This window comes from Cuculus canorus, chromosome 18 (genome assembly GCF_017976375.1).
Source record: "Cuculus canorus isolate bCucCan1 chromosome 18, bCucCan1.pri, whole genome shotgun sequence".
NCBI lineage: Eukaryota > Metazoa > Chordata > Aves > Cuculiformes > Cuculidae > Cuculus > Cuculus canorus.
In genome coordinates this window covers 10,246,198-10,271,701 of record NC_071418.1, presented here as the reverse complement: position 1 = coordinate 10,271,701, position 25,504 = coordinate 10,246,198, and the positions used below count along the sequence as shown (strand labels likewise).

At 61.9% G+C, this 25,504-nt stretch overlaps 2 protein-coding genes across 4 annotated transcripts in view; one reads left to right on the top strand and one right to left on the bottom strand.

Moving 5' to 3' along the window:
• Nucleotides 1-2,400, top strand: part of ARHGAP44 (Rho GTPase activating protein 44) — a 35,566-nt gene extending 33,166 nt beyond the window's left edge. For 2 of the 3 annotated variants that reach the window (XM_054083280.1, XM_054083279.1), the window contains one exon: nucleotides 1,714-2,400. In XM_054083280.1, coding sequence (XP_053939255.1) covers nucleotides 1,714-1,862 — 149 coding nt within the window. In that variant the 3' untranslated portion in view covers nucleotides 1,863-2,400. The remainder of the gene's footprint in view (nucleotides 1-1,713) is intronic. The other variant, XM_054083281.1, reaches the window with a different exon arrangement.
• Nucleotides 2,401-4,010: 1,610 nt separating this feature from the next.
• On the bottom strand, nucleotides 4,011-25,403 carry USP43 (ubiquitin specific peptidase 43). Its single transcript, XM_054083672.1, has 15 exons — nucleotides 24,678-25,403; nucleotides 20,978-21,118; nucleotides 17,676-17,776; nucleotides 16,850-16,942; nucleotides 16,406-16,541; nucleotides 16,201-16,324; nucleotides 14,790-14,946; nucleotides 14,606-14,717; nucleotides 13,641-13,744; nucleotides 12,733-12,810; nucleotides 12,522-12,648; nucleotides 11,069-11,375; nucleotides 10,299-10,445; nucleotides 7,365-7,484; nucleotides 4,011-7,296 (listed from the first exon to the last, which is right to left on the bottom strand). Exons 1-15 carry the CDS (start codon nucleotides 25,401-25,403, stop codon nucleotides 6,662-6,664), a joined length of 3,108 nt encoding a protein of 1,035 aa, XP_053939647.1. The 3' UTR covers nucleotides 4,011-6,661.
• Between the last annotated feature and the right edge of the window lie 101 nt (nucleotides 25,404-25,504).

Below are 25,504 nucleotides of genomic sequence, written 5' to 3'. Positions count from 1 at the left end.
AGGGCAGGTGAGACTGTCCCCAAGAAGGTGGTGTCTCCAGGGAGAAGATGATGGCCTTAGAAAGGTGGCACTGTCCGCAGGAAGGTGGCAGCATCCTTGGGAAGGTGATGATGTCCCTGAGGAGGTGGGACTGTCCCCAGGAAGGTGACAATGTCCTTGGGAAGGTGGTGATGACCCTGAGAAGGTGGTGCTGTCACCAGGAAAGTGGCAACATCGTTGGGAAGGTGGCGATGTCAAGGGAAGGGAGGACTATCCCCAGGACAATGATGTCCCCAGGAAGTTAGCAATGTCCGTAGGAAGCGGATTATGTCCCTGGAAAGGAGGAATTGTCCCTAGGAAGGTGCCGGCATCCCTGCAAAGGTGTTGGTGTACCCTTGCGAACTTGGTGATGTACCTGGGAAGGTGATGGTGGTCCCAGGAAGGTAGCAATGCTCCTGCTGGGTAGAACTGTCCCCAGGAAGGTGGCATCATCCTGGGAAGCACCACAAGGCTGTGGCACAGTTCCTGCTGTTCCCACCTCCCTATCCCTGGGCTTTGTTGGTGTTTGATGTCCTCCACCTCCCAGTGTCCCTGCAGCAGCAGGGGCTGCGCCGTTTGAGGGACACGGACACGGTGATGCTTGGGAGGTGCCAGATGGCATTTGGGACTCCTGGGGACACAGGGGAGCAGAGTGTGGGGACAGGAGCCACCCCGGCCCAGCTGGCCAGGGATCCTGCAGAGGCCAGGTCTGCTCCTCTGCGTGCCCGTCCTGCCTGCGAGGTGGGGGGGACAGCGTGGGTGGCAGCGGGGTCTGGGCTGCCCCTGCAGCACCGGGGCTGAGCCATGTACTGGCAATGGTGTTGTACTCTGGCACCGGCACAGCCCCAGTATGGCACCCCAGCATTGCTGTGGCCCTGACATCAGCGCATGCTGGCATTGCACCCTGGCACTGCACCCTGGCATCAGTGCATCCTGGCATTGCATCCCTACATTGGTGCATCCTGGCATTGCATCCTGGCATTGCATAATGACATCGGTGCATCCCTGGCATCGGTGCATCCTGGCATTGCATCCCTACATTGGTGCATCCTGGCATTGCATCCTGGCATTGCATCCTGGCATCGGTGCATCCCTGGCATTGGTGCATCCTGGCATTGCATCCCTATATTGATGCATCCTGGCATTGCATCCTGACATCGGTGCATCCCTGGCATCAGTGCAGCTTGGCACTGCACCCTGGCATCGGTGCATCCTGGCATTGAACCCTGGTATCGGTGCAGCCCAGCACTGTATCCTGGCATTGCACCCTGACATCGGTGCACGCTGGCGTTGGTGCAGCCCTGTCGTGGCAGTCTGGCATTGGTGCATTCTGGTTTTGGTGCATCGTGGCGTGGGTGCAGCTCCCCGGCTACGCTCCCACGTCGCTGCTGCCGGTGTCGGGTCCCCGAGCCGGCGGGTACAGGCAGAAGCTGCTCCTGCCTGGGGTTGGTTGCTCCACTCTCAGCCGTGGGCTGTGGTCACCCTGTGCCACCTCACCCTGTCCCTCGGAAGGGGGTACAGCGGTGTCGCCCGCGCCGGGTGGAGGAGAGCAGAGCATGGCAGGGGGCCAGGCAGCGGCGGGCAGCGGGTCTGGTGGCACAGCCTGGGGTGGGGTGGCACAGAGCAGGGACCCGTGGTGGCACCTACGCGAGATGTCCTGCCCCCACGGTGTCTCCTGACTCTGCCCTCCCGCAGGTCTGCTCCGTTTTGAGGTCCCCTCCCTCCAGGTCCCCCCAGATTCCGCCCTGCGCCGGGACCCTCCGGAGGCACCGCAGAGACTCTCGGGGCCAGGCCCGGCCGCCCGGCAAGAGGAGGAGGAGGAATCGGAGAGCACAGCCCTATGACAGTGTCCCTGTCCCCAAGCTCATCCTTGTGGCACCGGCCACCGGCACCGAGGGCCACCGGCACGCCAGCTTTGGGTGGCAAAGTGCCCGGTTTTGGGGCAGTGGCTGTTCTTTATTCTCATTTTGTTTCGCCTTATCCAGACTTTGCCTTTCGACCGGGTGCTCCCATGGTCCTGGGGCGATGCCACCATCTCCTCCGGGCCCCAGATGCCAGCGGGTACCGGCCAGGTGGTGACAACCAACTCACCGGTGTCATTCCTTCAGCTTCTTCCCCCTCCACTTGTTTGCTGGAGCAGGATGGGACCTGAGCAGCAATAACGTGGGGACGCGGGCTCTCGGGATGCCGGTGGGCGAGGGTGTGCGTCCCTTGGCACCCGCTGTCCCCATGGGTTGGTGGCTTTGGTTGTGCATGCGAAGATAAATTAACCCTTTATCCTTTCCGGAGAGATAAGAGAGAGAGGTATCTATATGGGCAGAGAGAGGTATCTATATGGTCAGAGAGAGGTATATATAGTATATATTTGTATATATAGAGAGATTCGTTTTATTTGGAGCCCTTCCCGCCCAGCCGGGGCGCAGAGGGAGGATGGACATGTCAGCGCTTCGCCCCCCGCCCCGCTCGCGCCGTGCCCCGCGCCCCAGGCGGGCTCCCCGGGCACCAGCGCCCCAAAGCAATCAATAAACCCTTGTGCCCCTCGCTGCCCTGCAGCGCTGTGGTTCCTGCCCGTCCGCACCGCAGTGGGCTTGAGGGGTGGTGGGAGGGCGGTGGTGAAGAGATGAGGTGGGGTCGGTGGGTCCTGGTCCCATGGGATGGGGCAGCACAGGGTGTGGGGTGGTCCCAGCTTGGATTTGGGGTGTTCTCAGCCTGGATTTGCAGACTGAGCTTGGGTTTGGGGTAGTTGGAGTTTGGATTTGGGGTCTGAGCTTGGATTTGGGGTGGCCCCAGCCCACTTTTTGGGTGGTCTGAGCTTGAATTCGGGGTGGTCTCAACTTGGATCTGGGGGAGGTCTGAGCCTGGATTTGGGGTCTGAGCTTAGATTTGAGGTTGTCCCAGCCTGGATTTGGAGTAGTCTGATCTTGGTTTTGGGGTGGTCCCAGCTTGGTGGTCCCAGCTTGGATTTAGGGTGGTCTGAGCTTGGATTTGAGGTCTGAGCTTGGATTTGAGGTGTCCCAGCCTGCGTTTAGGGTGGAGTGAGCTTGGATTTGGGTGGTCTAAGCCTGAATTTGGGGTTGTTCCAGCCCTGATTTGAAGTGGTTCCAGCCTAGATTGGTGCACACTGATAGATTTAGGACATGGGCACTCGGGGGGTGCTTTGCTGAAGGAAATGAGGTTTGGTGAGGGCTTGGAGGTGATAAAACGATGGCTTTTGCTTTCTGAAGGTTGTCATGGTCCTGGTGCTATGGGATGGGGCAGCAACAGGCTTGGGGTGATCCCAGCCTGGATTTGGGGTGATCTCAGCCCAGATTTGGGGTTGTCTCAGGCTGAATTTGGGGTGGTTCCTTTCTGGATTGGTGCCCAATGATGGATTTAGAACATGGGCTCTTGGAGGGTGCTTTGCTGGAGGAAACAGTTTTAATGAGGGTTTGGGTGGTAAAATGATGGTGTTTGTTCTGTGTGGGTTGTCGTGGTCCTGGTCCCATGGGATGGGGCAGGGCAAGGCTTGCGTGGTCCCTGCTTGGATTTGGGATGATCTCAGCCCAGATTTGGGACTATCTTGGGCTGGATTTAGGGTGGTCCCAGCCTGGATTGGTGTCCACTGATGGCTTTAGGACATGGGCTCTCAGAGGACACTTGTCGGGAGGAAATGGGGTTTAATGAGGGTCTGGGTGATAAACATGATGGGTTTGTGCTTTGTCCCTGGTCCCACGGGATGGGGCAGTGCCAGGCTTCGTGTGGTCCCACCTCAGATGTGGCATGGTCCCAATCCTGGTGGGCATCTAGCCAGTTGTAGCAGATCCTTGCCCGTGTTTTGGGGCTGAGCAGCTTGCGGGCGAGGATGGAAGGGGTTGTATGGAGCCAGGGGCTTCCCAACCTGGTGGGATAGGGTGGGGGCCAGGCCTGACTTTGTCAGGGTATGGTTGGATGTGGCCATGGGGCATGGGGAGGGGATGTTGCAAGGGGTGCCTCTGCCAGGGAAGGCATGGGAAGATGTCTGGGCCACCACACCTGCAGGCATCTGGGGGTCTTGGGGCCGCTGTGGTGCTGTGCCTGTGCTCGGTGCGTCTCTGGGGGTCCCCAGCCTGCCCATGTCACATCCTTCACCCCATGGGATGCTGGGGCCAGGCAGGGGGTGGTGCCACCCATGCAGTGTGGCAGTGCCAAGCCTCAGCCCCGGCCACACAACACCACTAGGGCAGGGCAGCACCCGTGGGTGCCCTGGGGAACCTGCCATGCCCAGGGCTGTTGCTTGTCTAAGTGACACGTGGGTGACAAAGACACATTTGATGTCTGCTGCAAAGCAGGGTCACAGCCACAGCACCAGCAGTGGCACATGAAGGGCCTCTAGCAGGGGATTGTCTCTTCCACCTTCATCTCTTCCCCCTCTTCGACTTCCACCTCCTCCTCTGCCTCCATCTCTATCCCCATCACCTCCACCTCAATCCCACCTCAACTTAAATCCTTCAGCTCCTCCCCAATCCTACCTCTTCCATCTCCATCTCCACCTCCATCCCACCTCTCCCCCTCCATCCCTGCCCACCGCTGTGACTGCACCAAGTTTCTCTAAATATCCCCTTCCTCGGTGGGCTTGGCCACAGGGTCCCACAACTCTGGTGCTTAGTGCTGCCACCAGCCCAGGACCTCCCACCAGGCGCTTGGCTATTACTCAGGGGCAGGACCCGACCAGCACTGCCCCCACCGAGCCCTCTTCCTGGGCTGCATCAGAAGCATGGCCAGCAGGTCAACGGAGGCGATTCCGCCCCTCTATTCCTGTCTCATGAAACCCCACCTGGAGTATTGTGTCCAGTTCTGAAGTCTTCAACATAAGAAGGATGTGGAACTGTTGGGATGGGTCCAGAGGAGGCAATGGAGGTGATCTGAGGGCTGGGGCACCTCCTGTATGAGGACAGGCTGAGAGAGTTGGGGTTGTTCAGCCTGGAGACAAGAAGGCTCCAGGGAGACCTTAGAGCAGCTTCCAGTGCTGAAAGGGGCTCCAGGAAAGCCAGGGAGGGGCTATTTCCAAGGGTACGGAGTAACAAGACAAGGGAATGGCTTTAAATTGGAAGGAGGGAGAGATTTAGATGGGACATTAGGAAAAAATTCTTCACAATGGTGGTGGGGAGGCCCTGGCCCAGGTTGCCTGGGGAAGTGGTGGCTGCTCCATCCCTGGAGGTGTTCAAGGCCAGGTTGGATGGGATTTGAGCAACCTGGTCCAGTAGGAGGTGTCCCTGCCCATGACAGGGTGGGGGACGGAACTTTGAGGTCCCTTTCAACCCAAACCATTTTATGATTCTCAAGCTGATCCCCACCACCCTGGGGCACAGCACCAGGACCCCACCAAATGGGACACATAGCTCTTCCACCCCTTGGGACGGACGCTGCCCCCAGGCTCTGCACCGGGCTCCTCGCCAGTGTCTTTAATAGAAACCGAGGGCGGTGGAGCCAAAGCCCACGCATACAAAAGCTGGCAGGAGGAATTGCATGTTGCATAGACTGTGGTGTGGGGGACCCATTCGCGCCCCGAAACATCACCTTTGAGAAACCAAAAAGTGTCTCTGAATAAAACTCTGCTAGTGCAATAAAAACTGTGGCGCCTTCGAGCCGACAGAGGTGGGGAGCCCTGCCTGCTCCCGGGGAAGGGGCAGGGCGAGGCGAGCAGGAATGCCGAGGATGCCCCATGGTGAGAACAGTTTGATTTAGGAGGCCCTGGTGTGAGGTTCTCCCAGTCTGGGATGCCATCAGTTTGCGGATGCCCTGGTTTTGGAGTGTTTGGTTGACGAACGCCCAGGTCAGGATGCCCTGGCTTGGGATGCCACCAGGTTGCGATGTTCCCAGTTGCAGATGACCCGGCTTTGGGACACTCTTCTTTGAAGCCTCTGGTTCAAGGAGCTCTTGAGTCGAGATGCTCCAGTTTGGCACAGCCCTAGTTGAGGATTCTCCAAGTGGAGAGGCCCTAGTTTGGGAGCCTCTGGTTCAGGAACGGCCAAGTCAGGATGCCCTGGTTTGGGATGCCACCAGGCTGGGATGTTCCCAGTTGCGGTTGACCCTGCTTTAGGACACTCTTCTTTGGAATCCTCTGCTTCAGCAGACCTCACGTTGAGATGCCCCTGGTTCAGAACAGCCCCAGTTGAGGACATTCCATGTGGGAATACTCCAGGAGGGGATGCTCTGGCTTTGGAGCCTTTGGTTCAGCAGCCTCCAGGTTGGGATGCTGTGGTTTGGGATGTTCCCAGTTGCAGATGACCCCACTTTGGCACATTCTTCTTTGGGATCCTTTGCTTCAGGAGCCCTCAGGTAAAGATGCTCCCAGATTGACACAGCCCCAGCTGAGGATGCCCCAGTTTGGGGGTGCCCTGGTTTGGGACCCTCTGGTTCAGGGACCCCCAGGTCAGGATGCCCTGGTTTGGCATGCCACCAGGTTGGGATGTTCCCAGTTGCAGTTGACCCTGCTTTGGGACACTCTTCTTTGGGATCCACTGGTGCGGGAGCCCTTGGGCTGAGACTTCCCCAGTTTGGGACAGCCTCGGTTCAGGATGCTCAAGCTGAAGGTGCTCCAGGTGGGGATGTCCCAGTTTGAGATCTCCCAGTGAGGATGCCTGAGTTGAAGACGCTCCAGGTGAAGATGCCCACCAGCCATGGTTCAGAAGCTGGACTCGGGCACAGCTGCGCAGCGCAGGGAGCCCACGGGCTGCCGTCTCTGCTGCAGGGTGGCCCCGGGGGGGCCCAGGGTGGGCAGGGGGTGCCCCCCACCAGCCCTGCCCAGCGAGGCCGAGCGCCGCAGGCTGCCTTTGGGGCGCGGGGGGAGGTTGGCCAAGTCCTGCGAGGACACTGTGGCCAGAGAACCAGGGGACAACCATGCCGGGGGGACACCCCTGTCCCCTCCCCGCTCTGGGCTGCTCTGGCTTTTGGGGGGCAGATGTGGGGGCCTCTCAACGACGGTGCTGGCGGCTCGCCGCAGCGTGGGCACACGCAGGGGACAGCGGGGGGCGCGGGGGGGCTCTTCTTGCCCCTTGCCAGGCTGGGGGGGGGCGCTGGGTGCCAGGGGGGGGCTGCTCTCCCTACTTGAGCCCAGCGGGAGGAGGGAACGGCGGGTGCAGCGGGGTCGCCGTCCCAATTCCAGGGAGGGAACCGGTTCCCTCGGGACCCCCGTCCGGCTCTTGATGGAGAAGGACCACCGGGGAGGTCCAACGCGGGGGGGGGCACTGGTGGGGGCCAGCCTGGCGCTGAGGCTGCGCCCCTGGACGCTCCGCACCACGGGTCTGGCCTCGAAGCCACCTGCAAAGCCAAATATGAATGAGCAGGAGGATGCGGGGCTGGGGTGCAGAGGGGGTGATCAGCATCACCTTTCTCAGGGGCGTCAGGAGTGCCAGGCGGGCTGTCCGAGGTCTCCAGGGTGTCCGGGGTGTCCGGGGCGCTGGTGTCCAGACGGGTCAGCCAGTGGCCGGAGGGCGAGGCCGGGGAGCCTGCCGGGAGCAGAGGCTGCGCTGGGCTGGGTGCCTGCACCCCAGGGTGCTCGGCCGCGGTGGGCAGGGACTGCGACCGGTGGGCACTCCTCGGGATGCACACGCGTGTACATGTGTGTGCACAAGTGCGCTGCGAGTGTCTGCGATGCTGTCTGCACCGGCAGCGCTGCGGGACTGCACGCCCACCTCGCTGTGCACATGTATGTGCTGGTGTAAGCACAGCCCAAGCACTGCATGTCTGTATGCACACGTATGTGCATGCCTGAGCACTCACCTGTATGCCTGTACACACACATATGTGCACACATGAGCACAGCCTAAGTGCTGTCTGTCCACACGTGTATGTGCACATGTGAGCACAGCCTGGGTGCCTATACACACACATACGTGTACACGTGAGTGCTCACACAGGTGCTGTGTGCATGTATGCACATGTATGTGCATGTGCAAGCACTTGCCCGGGTGCTGCATATGTACACACACATATGTGCACATGTGAGCAGTCGCCGAGGCTGCATGACCACGGGTGTGTCTGCCTGTGCCTGCACACGCGTGTGTGTGTGTGTACATGCCTGTCTGCTGTGCCCGTGCCCGGGTGTGCATCCATGCCGCGTGCACACAGTGTGTTCTGCACGTGTGCGTATGGCCCTGCCTGCTGCCTGCGCACACCAGGGCATACGTGACCGTGTGCGTGCCCGCGGGCTGTAGTTCACCCACGGGTGTGCGTACGTGTCCATAGCGTGCTTTGCATGTCTGTGCATGTGCCCGCCTGCAATGCTGTCTGTGCATGCGTGTCTGTGTGCACATGCAGTGTGCTCTGTGTGTGTGCACACCTGCCTGCCACACAGCCCATCCACAAGCGTGCACGCGCGTCAGTGCGTGTGCCTGCCTGCTGTACTGCCCATGGCTGTGCATACGTGTGCTCTGTGTGTGTGTGTGTACATCCCTGCCCGCTGTGCTGCCCGTGCACAAGTGTGCATACGTGTCTGTGTGGGTATGCAGTGTGCTCTGTGTACACACTGTCCTGTCCGTGCACAGGTGTGCATGTGCGTCCATGTGCTCTGCATGCGTGTGTACATCCCTGCCTGCTGTCCTGTCCGTGCATGAGCGTGTACGTGTGTCCGTATGTGCATGTCACGTGCTCGGCACGCTGTGCTGCCCATGCACAAGTGTGCATACGTGTGCACACACCATGTGCTCTGCACATCCACACCCGCGCCCGCTGTCCTGTCCATGCACGGGTGTGCACACGTGTCCACGTGTGCAGGCAATGTGCTCTGTGTGTGTGCACTCCCCTGCCTGCGGCACAGCCCATGCACACGCGTGCACACACACCTTCCATGCACGCACACCTCTGAGGTTCCCCCACACACACGCAGCAGTGCCCGGGGCCGACCCACACACTCCAGACGCCTGTAGGTAGTGGGGGGCTCCATCGGTGCTGGGGTGGAGGGTGGGGGGGTCCAGGAGGTGGGGGGGCTCTCACTGGTGTGGGGGGGTCCATGTTTGGGGGGAGGGGGCTCTCACTGGTGTGAAGGGGTCTGGGCTCTCACCAGTGGGGGGATCTGTGTTGAAGGGGGGGCTCTCACTGGTGCCAGAGGGGTCGGCATTGGGGGTAGGGGGGCTCTCATCGGTGTGGAGGGGTCTGGGATGGGGGGTCTGGAGGGGATCTCACCAGTACTGAGGGGTCTGGGATGGGGGGGCTCTCACTGGTGTGGAGGGGTGTGGGCTGCGGGGGGCTCTCACCAGTGCCGGAGGGGGGTGTCTGGGGTTTGGGGTGCTCTTACCGGTGCAGGGGGTGGTCTGGGTTGGGGAGTCTGGGGGGGATCTCACCAGTACTGAGGGGTCTGGGATGGGGGGGCTCTCACTGGTGCTGGGGGGGGGGAGTCTGGGCTGTGGGGGCTCTTAACAGTGCTGGGGGGGGGTCTGGGTTGGGAGGGGGGGGGCTCTTAGGGAGAGAGGAAAGGGGATAGAGGAAAGGGAGAGGGGAAAGGGAGAGGGAGAGGAAGAGAGAGGAAAGTCGGAAGGGAAGAGGAAGGGAGAGGGAGAGGGAGAGGGAGAGGGAGAGGGAGAGGGAGAGGGAGAGGGAGAGGGGAAAAGGGAGAGGGAGAAAGGGAGAGAGGAAAGGGAGAGAGGAAAGGGAGAGGGGAAAGGGAGAGGGAAAGACGGAGAGGGGAAAGGGAGAGGGGAAAAAGGGAGGGGGGAAGGGAGGGTGGAAAGTGAGAGAGGAAAGTCAGAGGGGGAGAGGAAGGGAGAGGGACAGGGACAGAGGCAGGGACAGAGGCAGGTAGGGAGAGGGGAAAAGGGAGAGAGGAAAGGGAGAGGAAGAGGGGAAAGGGAGGGACAGAGAGGGGAAAGGGAGAGGGGAAGGAAGAGAGGAAAAGGGAGGGTGGAAAGGGAGAGAGGAAAGTCAGAGGGGGAGGGGGAGGGAGACGGAGAGGGGAGGGGAAAAGGGAGAGAGGAAAGGGAGAGGAAGAGGGGGAAGGGAGAGGGAAAGGGGAAAGGGAGAGGGAAAGGGAAAGAGGAAAGGGAGAGAGGGGAAAGGAAGAGGCAGAGAGAGAAAAGGGGAGAGGGAACAGGGGATGGGGGAAGAGGGGTCTGGGATGGGGGGGCTCTCACTGGGGCTGGGGGGGTCTGGGCTGGGGGCGCTCTTAACAGTGCCGGGGGGGTCTGGGTTGGGAGTGGGGGGGCTCTTACCGGTGCAGAGGGGGTCTGGGCTGGGGGGTCTGGAGGGGCTCTCACTGATGCTGGGGAGTCTGGGCTGAGGGGTCTCTCTCTGCTGCCGGGGGGTTCTGGGCTGGGGGTGTCTCTCACCAGTGCCGGGGGGTCCAGGTGGGGTTCCCCGCCGCTGGTAGAAGAGGATGTAGGCGCTGCGCGCTCGCAGCTCCGTCTCCCGCACTCGCACCACGCGGCTGTCGTCGAAGCGGTACCAGCGCCCGTCGAGCGCGTTGCGGCACGAGGCTGCGGGCACGGGGCAGCGCTCGGCCCCTCCGCCCCACAACCCCGTCCTGCGTGTCCTCCGACACAGCCGCTGCCCCTGAGGGGCCCCCCAATTCCATTCCTTGCCCCACAGCACCGCCCTGAGGGACCCCAGCCCCATACGCTGCCCCACAGCGCGTGACCCCGAGGTGACCCTCTGAGCCCAGGCTGTGCCCCACAGCTGCTGCAGCGCCCCCCAAAACCTGCCCCACAGCCCCCACAGTCCCCCCCAAGACCCCCATTGTGCCCCATAGCACACCTTGCAGTGCCCCCAAATTGCAAACCCTGCCCCATAGCACGCCCTGCGGTTCCCCCCAAACCCCACATCCTGCAGTGCCCCCCAAACCCCACACCCTGCCCCATAGCACACCCTGCGGTGCCCCCCAAACCCCACACCCTGCCCCATAGCACACCCTGCGGTGCCCCTCAAACCCCACACCCTGCCCCATAACACACCCTGCTGTGCCCCCCAAACCCCACACCCTGCCCCATAACACACCCTGCTGTGCCCCCCAAACCGCACACCCTGCCCCGTAGCACACCCTGCGGTGCCCCTCAAACCCCACACCCTGCCCCATAGCACACCCCGCGGTGCCCCCGCTCACCCGTGTAGTGCCCGCCGTGCATGCCGCCGTGGTGGTAGCAGACGGCGTAGAGGTCGTAGAGGGCATTGCGGGGGCTGTTCGGGGGGTGCCGTGGGGCGCAGCCCCGCTGCGCCATGTGGGGTGCCATGTCGAGCCCCCGCAGCGGGAAGCGCACCAGTGTGCTGAGCTTGTGCCCGCGCGCGGCCACCTGCCCGAACCGCTTGAGGTGGATGATGAGGATGTCGGGCAGCGTCCAGAGGCTGAGCTTCACCGTGCCCCGCTGCGGCACCTTGCAGTGCGGGCAGCGCCACGCGTCGTCCGGCGCCAGCTGGGGACAGCCATGCTGCAGGGGCCACCTGTGCCGCAGCACCCCGACCCCAGCGCCACCCCGGCACCAAACACAGCGACAGCCGCGCGCGGGCAGCGCGACGCCCGTGGGGACACGCCACGGCCACACCGGGACCAGCCATGGTTATACCAGCGGCCACGGGCATGGACACTGCTGCCAATCACGGGACAGCGTCGGCACCCACCGGACACTGAGCGGGAGAGGGAGAGGGGAGAGAGGGAGAGGGGAAAGGGGAAAAGAGGGAGAAGGGAGAGACGGAGAGGGGAGAGTTTGAGAGGGGAAAGGGAGGGACGGAGAGGGGAAAGGGAGAGGGGAAAGGGAGGGACAGAGAGGGGAAAGGGAGAGGGGAAGGAAGAGAGGAAAAGGGAGGGTGAAAAGGGAGAGAGGAAAGTCAGAGGGGGAGAGGGAGAGGGAGAGGGAGAGGGAGAGGGAGAGGGAGAGGGGCAAAGGGAGAGAGGAAAGGATAGAGGAAAGGGAGAGGGGAAAGGGAGAGGGGAAAAGGGAGGGTGGAAAGAGAGAGAGGAAAGTCAGAGGGGAAGAGAGAGGGAGAGGGAGAGGGAGAGGGAGAGGGAGAGGGAGAGGGAGAGGGAGAGGGAGAGGGAGAGGGAGAGGGAGAGGGGAAAGCGGATAGAGGAAAGGGAGAGGGGAAAGGGAGAGGGAGAGACGAAAAGGGAGGGTGGAAAGTGATAGAGGAAAGTCAGAAGGGAAGAGGAAGGGAGAGGGAGGGGGAAAAGGGAGAAAGGAAAGGGGATAGAGGAAAGGGAGAGGGAGAGATGGAGAGGGGAAAGGGAGAGGGAAAAAGGGAGGGTGGAAAGTGAGAGAGGAAAGTCAGAGGGGAAGAGAAAGGGAGAGGGACAGAGACAGGGAGGGAGAGGGGAAAAGGGAGAGAGGAAAGGGAGTGGGAGAGACAGAGGGGGAAAGGAAGAGGAAAAAGGGAGAGGGAAAACGGAGAAAGGAAAGGGAGAGGAAGAGGGGGAAGGGAGAGGGAGAGTGGAAAGGGAGAGGGAAAGGGAGAGAGGGGAAAGGAAAAGGCAGAGAGAGAAAAGGGGAGAGGGAACAGGGGAAGGGGAGAGGGAAGGGGAGGGAGGGCAGTAAGGGGCAGCGGGAGGGCAGGGTGCCCCGTACCTGCTCCTCTTTGGTGTAGAGCTGGAAGCACTCGTCCAGCGTGCAGCTGTGCTGCTGGTGCGCTTGCTGCTGCAGCCGTACGCTCTCCGCGTCCTGCACCACCTCCTCCCGGAGGTCACCGAAGAGGCTGCACAGGTCGGGGGACACGAGAGCGGTCAGGGAGAGGGACCTGGGTGCTGGGTGTCCCCTCCCCTGGGCGCGTGGGACTCACCGCTCTTTGGTGCTCAGGTCCCACTCCACCGTCAGGTTCACGTGTGGGGGGCCGCCCGCCCCGCTCAGCCGCAGGGCTCTGGGGCGAGGACTGCGTGAGATCTGCCCCGAGAACCCTGTCCTGCGGGGCCACCTCCGTGCCACCCAAGGGTGGCAGGCAGGGAAGGCCACCACCTCCTCAAGCAGCACCCATGGTGGGGACACAGGGCTGCAGACCCACCCTCCAGGTAGTGGGGCGACCACCACTGTGGCCATCCGTGGTGACACCAGTGGCCACCCACGGTGAGCCGGTGACCAGCCACAGGGAACTGTGATCAGCCGTGGCGGCACTGTAACCACACACAGGGACACCACGGCCACCTACAGGGACACTATGATCAGCAATGGTGACATTGTGACCACCCACAAGGACACTGTGACCAGCCACGGGGACACTATGGCCACCCATGGGTACACTGACCAGCCACGGGGACACCATGGCTACCCACAGGGACACTGCATCCAGCCATGGTGACACCATGGTCACCTACGGGGACACTGTGATCCGCAATGACGACACCATGACCACCCAGGAGGACACTGCCCAGCCATGGGGACACCATGGCCACCCATGGGGACACTGTGATCAGCAGTGGGGACACCATGACCACTCAGGAGGACACTGCCCAGCCATGGTGACACCACGGCTACCCACAGGGACACTGCATCCAGCCATAGTGACACCATGGTCATATACAGGGACACCGCATCCAGCCCTGGTGACACCATGGCCACCCACAGGGACACTGTGATCCGCAACGGCGACACCACGACCACCCAGGAGGACACTGCCCAGCCATGGGGACACCATGCCCTTCCCCAGGGCAGGAGGGGACCCCCTGGGGACATTTGTGCCCTGCGGTCCCTTACCTGTCAACGGCGGGGTGGCAGAGAGGGCGGGGGTCCTGCGGGGACAGGTAGGGGCAGGGGGCCGAGCTCCCGGCCAGGCAGATGCGGAACAGGGCTCCGGCACCCTGCGAGGGGAGAGTGGCTGTGGGGTGGGCTGGGGATACCAGTGCCCAGGATGGTGGCACCTGGGTGGTGGAGCTGGGGCAGCTCTGCCCGGAGAGCTAGGTGGCACTGCAGGCAGCCGTGGTGACGCTGTGGCCACCTGTAGTGGCACTACAACAAGGCACAGGGACACCACGGCCATTCACAGGGATCACTGTGGCCGCCTATGGTGACACCACTGGACTGCTTTGGGACAATGTGACAACCCACCATGACCATCAGCCACCAGCATCAACAGCATAGCCACCCCCAGGGCCACCACAACCACCCATGGTGACACCATTGGCCACCCACAGTGACCCTGCAGCCAAGCACAGTTCCAACGTGCTCACCCACGAGACAACATGGCCAGCCAGAGGGACACCACTGGCCACCCACAGGACAACATAACCACCTAGAGGGCCGTCACAGCCACCACTGGGACACTGTGGTCACCCACGTTGACAACATTGGCCACTGCTGGTGAAAACGTGACCACCCCTAGGGCAACCACAACCACACACGGTAATATCAATGGCAATCAAGAGTGACACTGTTGGTGGCCCATGGTGACCAGGCAGCAAGAACAGCTCCACAATGACAATATGAGCACCCACAGGGACACTGTGGCTACCCATGGTGATACCACAGTCAGCCATGGTGACAACATGACCACCCACAGGGCTGCCACAATCACACAAGGTAACAACAATGGCCACCTCTGGTGACAACATAGCTAGTGATGGTGTCCCCATGGCCACTCATGGCTGCACCACAGCTACCTATGGACACACCATGGTCAACCACAACTCCACCGCAGCCACGCTTGGCTCCTCCCTTCTCACCTGCGCCCGCACCTCTCCACGCAGCAGCGCCCGCAGCTGGGACAGGATGCTCTGCTGGAGCTGCTCCCAGGAGATGCTCCGCTCCTCACGCAGCACCAGCGGTGGCCCGAACCTGAGGATGAGGGGACATCAGCTGTAGGGCCACCAGGACGCGCAGGCAGGGCAGGGTGGGGTGATTGGTTACCTGGCGAGCTGCGGGCCTGTGGTAGTCACGTTGCAGAGCAGCAGCAGGATGCGTCCGCTCGCCCCGCGCAGGCACTCGGAGGAGCGGGCAGCAGTGGGCGGCAGGCGGGGCACCTCCAGGTGGGCACCAGGGGAGGCCGGCAGGCTGCGGGGGCACGCTGCCAGGGTAATTAGTGGCTCACGTTAATTAGGGCAGGGTCTCTCTCCCACAGAGAGGTCCCCAGGGTCCCTGTCTGCAGACAGCATCCGTGTCCCCAGGCTTTGCACCAACCACAGTGGGAAAGGCTGTGTCCAATGAGAGCAGAGCCTGCCTTACTCCATCCAATGAGAGCAGAGCGTGCCTTACTCCATCCAATGAGAGCAGAGTATGCCTTACTCCACCCAATGAGAGTACAGTGTGCCTTACTCCATCCAATGAGAGCAGAGCGTGCCTTACTCCATCCAATGAGAGCAGAGTATGCCTTACTCCATCCAATGAGAGCAGAGCATGCCTTACTCCATCCAATGAGAGCAGAGTATGCCTTACTCCATCCAATGAGAGCAGAGCGTGCCTTACTCCATCCAATGAGAGCAGAGTATGCCTTACTCCATCCAATGAGAGCAGAGCATGCCTTACTCCATCCAATGAGAGCAGAGTATGCCTTACTCCATCCAATGAGAGCAGAGCGTGCCTTACTCCACCCAATGAGAGCACAGTGTGCCTTACTCCATCCAATGAGAGCACAGTGTGCCTTACTCCATCCAATGAGAGTAGAGTATGCCTTACTCCATCCAATGAGAGTAGAGTGTGCCTTATTCCACCCAATGAGAGCACAGTGTGCCTTACTCCACCCAATGAGAGCACAGTGTGCCTTACTCCATCCAATGAGAGTAGAGTATGCCTTACTCCATCCAATGAGAGTAGAGCGTGCCTTATTCCACCCAATGAGAGTAGAGCGTGCCTTACTCCACCCAATGAGAGCACAGTGTGCCTTACTCCATCCAATGAGAGTAGAGCATGCCTTACTCCACCCAATGAGAGCAGAGCCTGCCTTACTCCACCCAATGAGAGCAGAGCCTGCCTTACTCCATCCAATGAAAGCACAGCATGCCTTACTCCATCCAATGAGAACAGAGCATGCCTTACTCCATCCAATGAGAGCAGAGCACACCTGTCCCATCCAATCAGAGCAGAGTGCACCTGACTCCATCCAATCAGAGCAGAGGGTCTCAGCCTCACATCAGTCCCAGTAGAGACCACCACCCACTGCCCTCCAATCCCAGTGCAGAGCTGCTGACCAATCCCAGCAGACACGACCCTCTCCCCACCAATCCCAGTGAGGGGAGCCACCACCTCCCTCCAGACCCGGGGATGCTCCCACCACGCCCCGCATCCCACGCCTCGCTCCCAGCCAATCAGGACAGGGCAGTACCTGTGCGGCGGGCCAGGGGCGGCTGGAAGGCATAGAGGGGAGCCCGCTCCCCCACAGTGCCCAGCTCCTCCGTGTCACCCAGGGAGCGCAGGAAGCCCTGCGAGGACACCTCGGCCAGGATCACCTATGGGACAGCACCCACACCCTCAGTGTCCTGGGACGAGGGTCCTGTGTCCCCCCACCCCGTGTCCCCTCACCCCATTACCTGCTCCGGTGGGATGCGTCCTTCCCGTGCCACCATCTCCCGCAGCTCAGCCACGGTGCCAAGCAGGGGCACGGCCAGCCCCACCCGCACGAACCGCTGTCGCTCGCGCTGTAGCACCAGCGTGACGTTGAGAGCCCTGGGGACACCGGGGGGACACACAGACACCTCAGCAGGGACAGCCACTGCGTGCTGACACCCAGAGCCAATCCTGACCACACCGCACCAAGGTGAGCAGCTCCAGCTCTGGGACAGCAAACACCCAACGGACGCAGCTCCTGCAGCGCTGGCTGTCACCTGTCGCCATGCTGCCACCACCACCCCACATATCAATTATTTACCCCAAAATAAGCAAATTACTCTGGTTGGACCCAAAATCCCACCAGGCTGTGGCCATGCCTCTCACCGTGATGGCGAGCGGCTGGGGAGGTGTGGAGTGAAGCTCACCGGGTCTGGCACAGTGGGATGGGCAGGGAGATGCACAGGAAGGGGTCGAAGGTGTTGCTCTGCTTCAGGCAGTGCGGACACGTCAGGGAGGACCTGTGAGACAGCTCGGATGCATCACCGGAGCGGGGACAGCATCCCAGCATCCCCACCCCGGGGTTGCAGCACTTTACATCCCGGGTACCGCATCCCAGGTACCGCAGCCAGGGTAAGGCAACCTAGATAGCACATCCTGGGTACCACATGCCACGTACCACGTTCCCAGTACCGCATCTCTGGTATCACACCATGGGTACCACACCCCGGGGTAGCGTATCCTGAGTACTGCATCCCACGTACCACCCCCTGGGTACCGCATCCCAGGTATGGCACCCTGGGTACCACATCTTGGTTACCAGATCCCAGGTAACACATCCCAGGTACCGCATCCCACAGGGCTTGGATGGGCCCAGCATCACACAGGGTCTCCACAACCTCCTGCCAGGGTGAGGCACCGCAGTCCATACCCACCCGCCCAGCCCAACAGCCTGTTCACTCTGAAACCTAACAAGGGTGCCTGGAGTTACTGATGCTACAGAAGCCAGAGTAAAATCATGGAATCATTAAGGTTGAAAAAGACCTCCCAGCTCATCCAGTCTAAGTGTCAGCCCAACCCCACTGTGCTTGCTAAACCACATCCTTTAGTGCCCCATCTACACACTTCTTGAGCCCCACCAGGGAAGGAGACTCCACCACTGCCTTGCACAAGGTGCTCTGAGCCCCTCTGCTGCCCAGCGCTTGCAGGCAGGTGAAGCCACCAGCCAGGCAGGATCTGGCCCTCCCTGCTCACCTGTACTGTGCCTGGAAGTGGCTCTGCACAAAGCTCTGCCCGCCGGGATGCTGGTCGGCTGGTGGGGAGCTGCTGGCATCGCCACTCCCATCCTCACCGGGCTATGGGGACACGAGACAAGCAGATGAGTGAGGTGCTGGGGTGACCCTCCACACCTCACAGTTTGGTGACGTGTCCCCAGCCCAGCTTTGGTGTCCCCAGGGCACAAGGATGAACTGAAGGTGATGCTGCCGCGCCCTGCAGGTTCCTTGCATGGTTTGATTTGTCTCAGTAATAAAAACATGGTTTGGTTGGTCCCAAGGCTTTCTCCAGTGTGAGGCAGGCAGAGTGGGGACACACCCTGCTCACCATCCTCACCTCTCTGCTCACCTCCACCCACTCACCACCCTCATGCTCTTAGTCCTTCTCTGCCTGGCTCAAGTGAGGTCCTCGGCTGAGCCAGCTGCCGTGGTGGATGCTCATTGGAGATGGAGCATCAGCATGTTCACAGGATCAGAGAATCATAGAACGGTTTGGGTTGGAAAGGACCTCAAAGCCCATCCAGTTCCAATCCCTTGCCATGGGCAGGGACACCTCCCACTGGATCAGGGGGCTTCAAGCTCCATCCAACCTGGCCTGAACACCTCCAGGGATGGGGCAGCCGCCACTGCTCTGGGCAACCTGGGCCAGGGCCTCCCCACCCTCACTGTGAAGAATTTCTTCCTAATATCCAGTCTAAATCTTCCCCCTTTCATTTCAAAGCCAATTCCCTTTGTCCTATTCCTGCATTCCCTGATCAAGAGCCCCTCCCCAGCTTTCCTGGAGCCCCTTTCAGTACTGGATGCTGCCCTAAGGAGTCCCTTCTCCTCTCCAGGCTGAACAACCCGGTCCTTATATGGGAGGTGCTTGCTCCAACAGCTCCATGTCCCTCCTGTGTGAGGGATTCCAGAACTGGATGCAGGGCTGCAGGTGGAGTCTCGCAAGAGAGGAGCAGAGGGGACACCAGCACCAGCTGGGGGAGGCGGGACATGCCCTGCACCTAAGAGAAGCCAAGAGGAGCCGGTTCCTCTGCTCCATTCTGTAGGGAACAGGGATGCTACGATGCAACAGTGTCACACAGCCAGACCTGTGTGATTGGAGTCACCTCCCTGCCCTGGGAACCACAGGGTCCTCCATCCCCACACTCAGGGGATGGGAGCCACCAGCTTCACCCTGTCCTACGCAGAGCCCGATGGCAGAAGAGACTTCACAGAAGGAACTGAGCTGGTTTGGGGTGAGATGAGGTGGTTTTGGTGTCACAATGAGTAAGATTGAAAATCAATGAGGTATTTGGCCAGGATGTGGATTTTCCTCATGCCATACGCTAGCAGCCGGTCCTGCTGAGCCTGACATGTCCTTCTGGTCTGCCTAGGGCCAGGGTCCATCTGGTGTGGCACCTGGGGACCTGGACAGTGTTTGTGCCCCACACAGACCCCTAAATGCTCTCAAAACCCACAACTCCTCCTCCAGCCCTCCTGTCAGCCAAGCCTCGGTCCCCACCCACCCCAGAGCCCACTGGGGTCCAGGACAGACACCTAGTGGGCACCCATCAAACAGCCAGGACAGTGCTTCCACCCCTCCAGCCTGCCTGGCTCCATGCCCTGGACCACCAACCTCCTCGTCTTCTGCCTTCCACCAGCTCAGCTCCCCTGGTCCCTGAGCCTCAACACGGGCTTGACCAAGAGCAAACCGTCCCCACCATCCCCATCCTTCGTTACCTGCACAAGCCCTCCTTCCCCAGCCTGAACTACTGAAAACCAGGACCAAACCCAGGATGGGCACAGGTGTGCCCGGCTCCATCCAGATCTTCCAAAGCCACTTATTCAGGCTCAAAACCTCCACAGGGCACCCCTTCCCCAGGGACCCAGGCACAAGGATGCCACTTGGGTGGTACCACCAAGAAGGCTGAGTGTCGTGAGGCGCTGGGGGAGGCTAAGCCAAAGGAAGGATGCCGGAGGGGCACAGAGGTCCCTGGAGCCAAGCAGGCACCCTGCGCACTGCCAGGGTGCCTCCAGCACGGGCACTGCCTCCAGCACGGGCAGCCCAGGGCACGGCAGGCGTCACGCCACAGCCCATGGCAGCTGTTGGCACCTCGCATTTAACAAGCACGCAAGGGGAGCTGCCGGCTTCCAGACTGCCCCAAACTCCTGGAGGAACTACGCACCTCCAGGGAAAGGTGGGCAGGGCTGAGAACAGCTCAGCTCAGTGCGGAGATGGCTGCAGCCCCCCCAGCCAAGAATCACAGAATCATGGAATGGTTTGGGTTGGAAGGGACCTCAAAGCCCATCCAGTTCCATCCCCTGCCATGGGCAGGGACACCTCCCACTGGATCAGGTTGCTCCAAGCCCCATCCAACCTGGCCTTGAACACCTCCAGGGATGGGGCAGCCACCACTGCTCTGGGCAACCTGGGCCAGGGCCTCCCCACCCTAATTGTGAAGAATTTCTTTCTAATATCCAGTCTAATCCTCCCCCTTTCATTTTAAAGCCATTTCCCCTTGTCCTCTCCCTGCACTCCCTGACCCAGAGCCCCTCCCCAGCTTTCCTGGAGCCCCTTTCAGCACTGGAAGCTGCTCTAAGGTCTCCCCACAGCCTTCTCCAGGCTGAACAACCCCAACTCTCTCAGTGTGTCAAGAAGGGCTGGAAGCCCCAGGGCTGCCCCAGGCAGAGGCAACAGGCAGGGACAGGGACAGGTGAGGAGGAGGGAGACTTAATTACTCATTTTGACAGCAGTAAAGCCACCAAGTGCTGTAATTACAGGGGGATTGGCTGGAGGCAGGGAAGGAGGGGGGCTGGATGTCCTCCTGACTGAGGTACCCCAAGAACCAGGGTGCCCACCAGCACTGGGGGGGCTCAGTCAGATGGGCTCCTGCTGACACCCCCACACTCTCCCAGCACTCCTGCACCCAGAGCCTGCCAGCATCCCTCCAAACCACAACACCCGCTTCCCCATCCCATACCAGGATGGAGGGGACAACTCCAGCCTCCCCGCAAACCACATCACCCATGGAGGGGACAACTCCAGCTTCACGGCAAACCACATCACCCGCTCTCCATCCCACACAAGGATGGAGGGGACAACTCCAGCCTCCCCACAAACCAAATCACCCCCACCTCATATCGGGATGGAGGGGACAATTCCAGCCTCATCGCAAACGACATCACTGCTCCCCATCCCACACAAGGATGGAGGGGACAACTCTAGCTCATCCCCTCCCAGGACATCTTCATTTCTCCAGTCCCCCATGAGCCAGGGTGTGCGTCATTCCCACGGGGGCCACCCACCTCCTCGGGGACGTGGGGCTGCTGGGTAGGGGACGTGGCGCCCAGGTCCTCATGCAGGCGGTCCAGCAGCCAGAGCAGGAACTCGAGGGCGTCGTGCTGTGCGTTGCCACGGAACTGTGCGCTGTGCTTGGAGACGATGTTCTGCAAGAGATAGGCAGGGACAGTGCTGAGCCCCCGGCCACCTGCCTGGCACTAATGAGCAGCTGGATCATTAGTATCCATCAGGAGAACCCATCTCTGCTTCCTGCCTACAGCAGCATCTGCTCCTGTCTGGCTTCTGCAGGGACACCAGAGCCACCCCAGGGACACCAGGTCAGTGGGGATACCCGCACACAGAGCCAAGACAGCAGCTCTGTGGCCGTCACTGTGGAGGCACATCTTTCAGCTGACAGGATGAGGCCACAAGGAGACAGCTTGCTGAGGTAGAGGGGAAAGGGCACACCCCAACAAACCCATCTGGGTAAGCGCAGCCCATGGGGATCCACCAGAACCACCCACACCGCATGCCCTGAGAGCATCACCTTGGTGCAACAGCCAGGGGAAAGCAATTCCCAGCACTGGGATTTCTTGGCATGCAGCAGCTCTCCCCCAGGCCCTGCTGGCATGTGCTGTCCCACCACCACCAGCAGCCCAGCACCTCCCCATGCCTCAGTTTCCCCTGCCAGGAGACATTGGCAGCTCATCCACGAGGCCCTAGAAGAGCCAAAGGCTCTTCATGCAGTCCAGCAGATGGGTGGGGGGGCTGCCAGCCCTGCCCTCCCTGCCTGCGCTGGCAGGGGCAAACCTCCTGCATCCCAAAATGCAGGATGCACGGCCCGTTGGAGCCGGCACTCAGCATCCTCCGACTGAAGTAGAGCAGGTGAGGCCAGGGAGGGCACCAGCAATGTTCTCGATGAAGCCACGTGCTGGAGGTCCCTGCCAACCCTCAGAGGGCAACGCTGGGCTGGGGGTGCTCCCTGCCCTACCAGGCTCTGTGCCTCTGCTCAAAGCCCTACCAGATCCCCCTGCACGAGGCTGCCCCACACTCACCCCCTCTCCTCCTTCTCCCAGCCCCACAGGGGCTCCCCAGAGCATCCCCCATCTCCTTCTCCTCTCACCTTCCCCTCGGAGCAGACACGAGGGTGATGAAACCATCGCGATCCCCCCTCTACCCCCAAAGCCCAGGTCTCCGTGCCAGCAGCAGGAGCATCCACCTGTCCCGCAACCCAGCACTGGGACCCTCTGCCTGGCCCCACCAAGCCACTGCCCGCCTCCCAGTGTTTTGGCTAATTAGTGCTAATTTTGTTGTCAGGCAAGCAGCAATGCCCTTACAAGGGGTTCCTGTAGGGGAGAATAGGGCTGGGAATTCTGTGGGGCTGAAGAAAGGGGCTGTGAGCCAGGATGGGACCCAGGCGGGTGCCCCGTGCCATGCAGGGGGGGGCTGGCGAGGCAGCGCTGCCAGCTTAGAGGGGTCTCCCCATTCTGAGCCCCCTCTGGATGGCACCCACGGGGGTCCCTTGCCCGCTCCCAGCCTGGCAGTCCTGCGCTGGGGTCACATCTCTGCCCTGAATAGAGCCAGGATGGGGCTCTGAGCCCAAAAAAGCAGGATGGGAATCCTGCTCCCTGCAAGACCACCTTGAAAGGCAGAGCTAGGGGCCCCTCAGGACCCATTGCTGACTCCGGGATGGCAGCAGCCGGAGCTGAAGAGGCAAGGACAATTTTGGGAGACTCCAGCATCAGAAGGAAGAAACCTGGACCACCTGTATGGATTTGAACCAGCTGATGCAGCACACTGGCATCTTCCAGGATGGAGCCAGACCTCCAGCATCACCAGGACCCACCATCACGTCAGCCCTGCTTGCCGCCAGCCCCACTCTCCTCTCTGCCAGGAGCACCAGCACCCCACTGGGCAGGAGGAGCAAGGCCACCGCGGATGGGCTTCCAGCAAAACCAGCACAGCCTCAGCTCTTATTTTAAAGGCACATATTAAAAATAAGGTGAAATTCATGGAAGATGCAGACAACCACCGGTGGAAGGAACAACTCAACGGGAATGCTGGAGGGTTTGGGGTTGCTTTTTTGGCTTTGTGCATAAGGAAGTGGGGTGCTTGGGAGCAGAGGGCATGGAAATGTGCCTGGCTGGTTACTTTGCTACAAGAAGATGAAAGGCACTGAGCACCCCGCATGCCAGGAGCACGCACCGCATCCCAGCAGGGCGGGCGCTGCCACCCTCCAGGCAGATCCCCTCGGGAAAGGGGGGCCATGCAGAGGGTACCCCAACCCCTGCCCACACAGGACCCGCAGACGCTGCCAGAAACCCTGAAGCAGGGAGCAGCCTCACTTCCCAGCAGCTCCTCGCAACCGCAGCAGCGGTTTTAACAGCAGCATTGCATCCCTCGGGAGATGTCACCCCGTGGGCACGCATCCCTGAGCACGGGCACTGCCATACACCCCACGCCCTGTCCCCACGCTGGGCACAGCACAAAGCACGCTGCCATGTGCCCCACAGGGATGCGACACACACTCCGTGATGGGGCCTGAGGTCACCAGGATGGGCTCCCACGGTGACACCCCCACAGGTAGCATCATGCCCACCCTCAGCATTCTGTGGCGTGGCCGGAGCTGGGGAGAAACCCCCTCAAGGGCGGTCAGGGCTCAGGAAAAGGCAGCCCAGACAGCGGCGGGGCAGGGCTGTGGGTGTCTGGCAGGGGAGGGCGAGGGCCATGAGGAGGACAGGGCAGGAGGTGCTGGGGGGCACTGAGGGGTGCTGAGGGCCATGGGAGGTGCCGAAGGGTGCTGGCAGTAGGGGTTGTGGCTGGGCACTGGGGGCACGAGGTGCTGGGGGGGACCTGGAGGTCTGGGAACAGGGGATGCTGGCAGTAGGGGGCTGCAGATGGGCGCTGCGAGGTGGGGGCACAGGGGATGCCGGAGGTTGTTGGGAGGACGTGGGAACAGGGGGTGTCAGCGGGTCCTTGAGGACGAAGGGAGTGCCGAGGGTGCCAGTGGGCGCTTGGGGGCACTAAGGACAAGTGGGGACAGGGAGGATTGGGGACAGGGGGTGCTGGTGGGCACTTAGGGGTGCCAAGGAGCACTGGGGACAGGGGACGCCAACCAGAGGGTGCTTGGGAGGGCTGGGAAGCTCTGTGTGCCAAGAGACTCTGAGGATGCCGCTGATCGATGGGAGACGCTGGGACAGGAGGGACAGGGGGTGCCGGTGGGTGCTGGGGCTCTCGGAACCCGGGGAGCTCTGGGGATGCCGAGGTTGCTGTGTCTGGATGCGCAGGGGATGGATGGATGTAGGGGAGGAAAGGATGGATGTGGGGAGAGGATGGATACGGGGAGGATGGATGCGGGGGGATGGATGGATGCAAGTGAATGGATGCAGGGGGACGGATGGATGCGGGAAGAGGATGCTCGGGAGAAGGATGCAGGGGGTGAGGATGCATGCGGGAAGAGGATGCTCGGGGGATGGATGCAGGGGATAGGATGGATGCAGGAAGAGGATGCTTGCGGGAAGGATGTGGGGGTATGGATGGATGTGGGAAGAGGATGCTCTGGGGAAGGATGCGGGGGTATGGACGGATGCGGGAAGAGGATGCTCTGGAGAAGGATGAGGGGGTATGGATGGATGCGGGAAGAGGATGCTCGGGGGAAGGATGCGGGGGTATGGATGGATGCGGGAAGAGGATGCTCGGGGGAAGGATGCGGCTCGGGGCCGGTACCTTGAACTCCGCGGAGAGGCGCGGGCTGTAGCGGCGGGTCCAGAGCGCCCTCACGAGGGCCGCCAGCCGCCGGGTGACCTCGGCCCGGGCTCCGCGGAACCTGCCGAGCGCCAACCGCTCTGCCAGCGGCGCCGTGTGGCTCAGGCACTGCACCACCGCGTTCATGAAGCAGGTGTTGCCGTGGTTGCGCAGCCCCTGCGCTCCCGGCGGCCGCTCGGGCCCCGCTCCGCCCCCCGGCACCGCCCGCCGCTGCCCGCCCCCCCCGAACCCCCGGAACCCCCCGTCATCGTCCTCCTCCGGCCCCGAGCGGCGCCGCCCGCGGGGAACGGGCAGCCGCGACCAGGAGCGCAGCAGCCGCCCCGCCAGGCTGCCCAGAGCCCGCAGCGACCGCCGCCCCGAGCGGCCCCCGCCGAGAGCCCCCCGGCCCGAGGGGTCCCCTCCGACACCCCCCCGGCCCGCAGACCTTCCCCCGGCGCCGACACCCCCCCGCCCCCCGGGGCTGCCCCCGGCACCGGGACCCTCCGGGGTTCCCCCGGTGCAGCCCCCGCCCCGCCCTGCAGACCTTCCCCCGGCGCCGCGGTCCCCCCGCCCCGCGGGGCCCGTACCGAGATCTCCCCCCCGTCCCACGGGGCTCCCACCGAGACTTCTCGGTCCCGAAGCGCCGCCCCCGGCACCGAGACCCCCCCGCCCCGAGGGGCTCCCACCGACACCCCCTCCCCGTCCCATGGGGCTCCCACCGAGACCCCCCGGTCCCACGGCGCTGCCCGCGGCACCGAGTCCCCCCTACCCCGAAGCGCTGCCCCCCGCCCCGAGCCCCGCCGAGGTCC